The following is a 4,443-nucleotide window of genomic DNA, read 5'->3' on the forward strand; positions in this document are numbered from 1 at the left end:
CGGCTGGTAAAACCACCATCCTGTACAAACTGAAGCTGGGCCAGTCCGTCACCACCATCCCTACCGTGGGCTTCAACGTGGAGACGGTTACTTATAAAAACGTCAAGTTCAACGTGTGGGATGTCGGGGGTCAGGACAAGATCCGGCCCCTCTGGAGGCACTACTACACGGGCACGCAAGGGTTGATCTTTGTGGTGGACTGCGCCGATCGTGACCGCATCGACGAGGCCCGCCAGGAGCTTCACCGCATTATCAACGACAGGGAGATGCGGGACGCCATCATCCTCATCTTCGCCAACAAGCAGGACCTGCCTGATGCCATGAAACCCCATGAAATCCAGGAGAAACTGGGCCTGACCCGGATCAGGGATAGGAATTGGTACGTGCAGCCCTCCTGTGCTACTACAGGGGATGGACTCTATGAAGGGCTGACATGGTTAACATCCAACTATAAATCCTAATGAGAGAATAACTATTTAGTCTACAAAGAATTAAAGAAAAAAAAAATAACCCACATGGCTTTCCAGAAGAATGATTCTCTACTGAAAAGTAAAAACAAAAGCATCCATAGGATTATGATCACCTTTCTCCAGTTACCACCCTTTCCTTCTGCAAACTTGACTGGATTCCTGTTTTAACTCTTCTTGCTTGGCGTTAGGATGCTCTAATCTCCGAATATGACACGAACACAAGCACTAGATGCTATGGCAGACTTCCAGCAAACAGGGGAAAGACACATTGTAGACTTGCTAAGTAACTTTTCTTTTTTTTTCCCCCCCTCTTGATAGCCCTTAAGATGGTTTGATTATTTTGGGGGATGGTTGGGGGAGGGGTTCCATTTTCAGTGTATGCTTTCTGGTTCTACTTTTTTATTATCTATTTTTTTTTCTCCTTCTGTCACTTGCTGTAGATTGCTGCTTTTTTGCATTCACGCAGAATATGTTGATAGGTCTCCTTCATCTAGTAAACTGAAAATTATTGCTTAAAAATCAAACTGCAGTCTGTCTTTTTATATTAAGGACTTTTTTAAAGTTCTGTTAATCTGTAACTAGTGACTCTCAGTCTGTCTTCATATCTCAGACTAATAACGAAAACGAATTCTTGCCCACAGTGGCAGATAGCGCGAATACCATTGTAACATGTTCAAAGTGCATATCAGGCGTAATGTTAACTAGGTAATGTAAGAACTGCTTTGAAATGTCAGCTGTGAAGTTCTGAACCATACATCATGCATGAGAAGGGATGCAAATAAGTTCCCCATACTACATAGCAACCATATAGCAAATAAGACATGAATGATGGAATAGTTCCAGGGTAGACGCTGTTCGGTTTTTCTCTTACATTGCAAACTTAAATGTTGTTTAGCTGCAGTTTCGACTGCTCCTGTCAGTCTCCGATTCAATGCAAGATAGGTTCCTTCCAGAAAATGCAGCAATAACATGTAAGCATTGCAACAAGTTTTACTTTCAGTCACAGATGTTTAGGCAGAAATCTAGCACTAACTTGCCTCTCTTGCGATCGAGACAAATTGCTTTCATCTCAAGGCAGCTGAAGATATCTAAAAGGATTTTTGATTCTTTCTGACATGCATGTAGTAAAGAAATATTTTTTCTTTTCCATTCTGAAGGGGGCAAGTTCTGTGCTAAGCTTTAATTGAGCTGGGTAATTCTGACGCCTGAATAATAGCCGTTTTGAGGAAATCACTCCTTGGTTTAGTTTTCCAAGACTCGACTAAACTCATGCAAGTAGTTGCAGTCTTCACCATCTGTCTCATAGCCGGTTGTTGCTGTAGTCCTGTAGGAAGGGAACTATGTTGGATGTCTGAAGCCCATTGAGTAACTACTAATGAGAGCGGGGAGGAGAGAAAGAGAGAGAGTATACGACTATGAATGTAAACTTCCATAATTAGTTCTTAAAGGGCAAGCAGCTCATTTGCCATATCACAGTTTGCAGTTGTGACTGGCAAAAAGAAACCCCACCCAGAACGAGTGTTAGTATAAAAACTCAATTGAGTATTAATGCTGGGTGCAAAAAAACCATTAAAGCAGCTGGTTCTTATTCAGCCTTAAGGATTAACTTCAGATTTCCTCAAGGAGTTAAACTCGATTGGGGAATTCTTGGAATGTATGCTACAAAACCAGAAGAAAATGGCTTTTTTTTCTTTTTTTTTTTTTATTTTCCAAGGATATGAGTTTTACACGAAATTGGGGGCATTACACTACATTTCTGCAGTGTTGACTCTGCATGCTAAGTACATTGTATATGGAGCTCTTACCAAAGATGTATGGGAAGATAAAAATACTGGATTCACTTCTGAAATTGAATGCTTTGGACCACTTAAAAGTTCCTTTAGAATAGGGTTCCAAAAGACTTATCTTGATGTGGGTTGCAAATGGGACTGAATGGGTTCTTGATGCTAGAAGATAGAGCACTGATGGACTGTGAGCCTTTGTAAGTTAGAGTCTGCAAAAGCTTAATGTAGAACAACTGAAATCTCAGCTCTGAAGAAGAGGAGGTGAGGTTTTTTTCACTCAAGGCTTTTTGCCATTGGAATATCATTGCTCTATTTTCTAGCTTTTTTTTTTTTTTTTTTCCTCCTGTTGATGTGACTTAACAGTGTGGTGGTATAAAGACTAAAAATACAAGTATGGTTACTGTTTTCTTCTGGAGCATAAATAAAATAGCCAAGCACAAAGTAAATGCCTAAACTGGAAAACTTGAAGCTCTATTAATGGTTCTTGAACTTTCTTAAATCTATTCTCGGTCAACATGAAGAGTTCAATAACTTCATTTTTCGTCTGAGTTGATTTACTGTGTTTTCGAGTGCTGGGGCAGACTTCTTTGCTAGACTTTGCATTAAGTTGAATTCACAATTTTGTATTTCCTTAGTAACTTTGTTATTCTGTTTTTTGTAGGCGAAAGGAAACTGATTATGCTTCTGAATTTTTTTAATGTCTTCTTTTTTTTTTTTTTTGGGGGGAGAAAAAGTTACTGAAACGTGTGGCAGAGACGTCAAAAATAAATGGCCATTGCTACCGAATGAAACGCAAAGGTTTCACTCTCAACATGTACTTCATAGGTTGTAGCTGAACCTCACCACAACCCTAGTGGCTATCAGGCAGCGAACACAGCCTGTAGGATAAAGTGGCAATCTGTAAGAAATCCTACGATTTAAAAACTAATCTGGAGTTTTTTAAGTGCATCAATTTGTGTTCATGTGAATTTATGGAGTAAGTTTTGAATGGCGTTAATCGTGTCTGATAAGTGAATGAGTTTGTAGACTGTGATCTCCCTGACTAAAGTAAACAGGAATTTTGTGTTCTCAATATGGCTGTAGTGTTGGTAAAGAACTAATAAGCAGAAAATAAAGCAATTATACAGCGGAGCTGTCCTGGTATGTTACTTATATTGAATTATGAGAGAAACAGAAAGGGGCAATGTGGTGCTGGAGCAGAGCATTCTGCCGACATAACGAGGTCTCTGTTCTGTATTTCACAGTTTTGAAAGCCTGTCTGTAATTCCTTGGAGACTTAGATTAGCGACTATTTTTATAAGTGGAAAGGATGATAACTTCTTTAATGCTCCCGCTAGCAGTTAACAATCTTTAGCAAACTTTAATGTCACGTTTATACAGCCTCGGTGCCAGCCCCGCATAACTCGGGAAGGTGACCAGCTCTGTGAGCGGGCACGGAGGGAGGGGTGCTGAGCAGGACGGTGCTGTGTTTCCCAGAAGAAACTACTCGGTCGGAAAGGGAAGATACGAGGCCAGTGTAGAAAACGCAGCGAGGGATAAGAGGGTTGATGAGTGAATAGGGGCGCTTGTGGAGCGACAGATGTGAAGTCGGGATGTCTTTGGTGCCTGAATAGGACACGAGCGAGGCGATAAAAGGACTTGGGCAGGTGCAGTGGGGAATGCGTGGGGGGGCCGGGACCTGAGCCCTGAGCAGCAGGCTGGGGTGCACGCAGCGGGCTACGGTTACGGCAGGCACCGCCCTCCCGCCGGGCCGTGAGAGGCGGCGATGCTAACAGGAACCACCCCCAGATCCCAGCCTGAACTGGGCTGTCTGGCTGCTAGGACAGGGCTCTGGGAGGGGATGGCGGAGGTTTTGAATACAAAACTGCAGGTGTGAGGCCAGGCGTCAGCTGCTGGGAACGGTCTCCTTGTTGCAAAGTTTTTGGGAAACACCAGGAAAGGTTATTCGGCCAGGTGGGTGTACGTGGGTGCAGGGCGGTGGGTCTGCCGCAGCTGCCATCCTCCACAAAGCTTTTTTTCTTCCAGGAGGCTTAGGCTGGGCTCAGTCTACCTGAATGTCAGTTAAGGGTGTGGCTGTGTAAATGAACTTACTCTGATTTAATTAAACTACTTGGGTGTTTGGAGACAAGGCTCCAGAAGAGTAAACTCTGTGTCTCTTGTCATTGTAGTAGTTAGTCATTTTTCAAAAT

The 4,443-nt window shown here is 42.7% G+C and overlaps 1 protein-coding gene across 1 annotated transcript; it reads left to right on the forward strand.

Annotated features, from left to right (window-relative positions):
* Positions 1 to 5: 5 nt before the first annotated feature.
* On the forward strand, positions 6 to 989 carry ARF6 (ADP-ribosylation factor 6; the record flags this gene model as incomplete). Its single annotated transcript, XM_010079961.1, has 1 exon — positions 6 to 989. A coding segment is annotated over one exon (456 nt), but the record flags the coding sequence as incomplete, so codon positions are not given.
* Positions 990 to 4,443: the final 3,454 nt, after the last annotated feature.

The sequence above is a fragment of the Pterocles gutturalis genome, unplaced genomic scaffold (genome assembly GCF_000699245.1).
Source record: "Pterocles gutturalis isolate BGI_N339 unplaced genomic scaffold, ASM69924v1 scaffold39594, whole genome shotgun sequence".
Classification (NCBI taxonomy): domain Eukaryota; kingdom Metazoa; phylum Chordata; class Aves; order Pterocliformes; family Pteroclidae; genus Pterocles; species Pterocles gutturalis.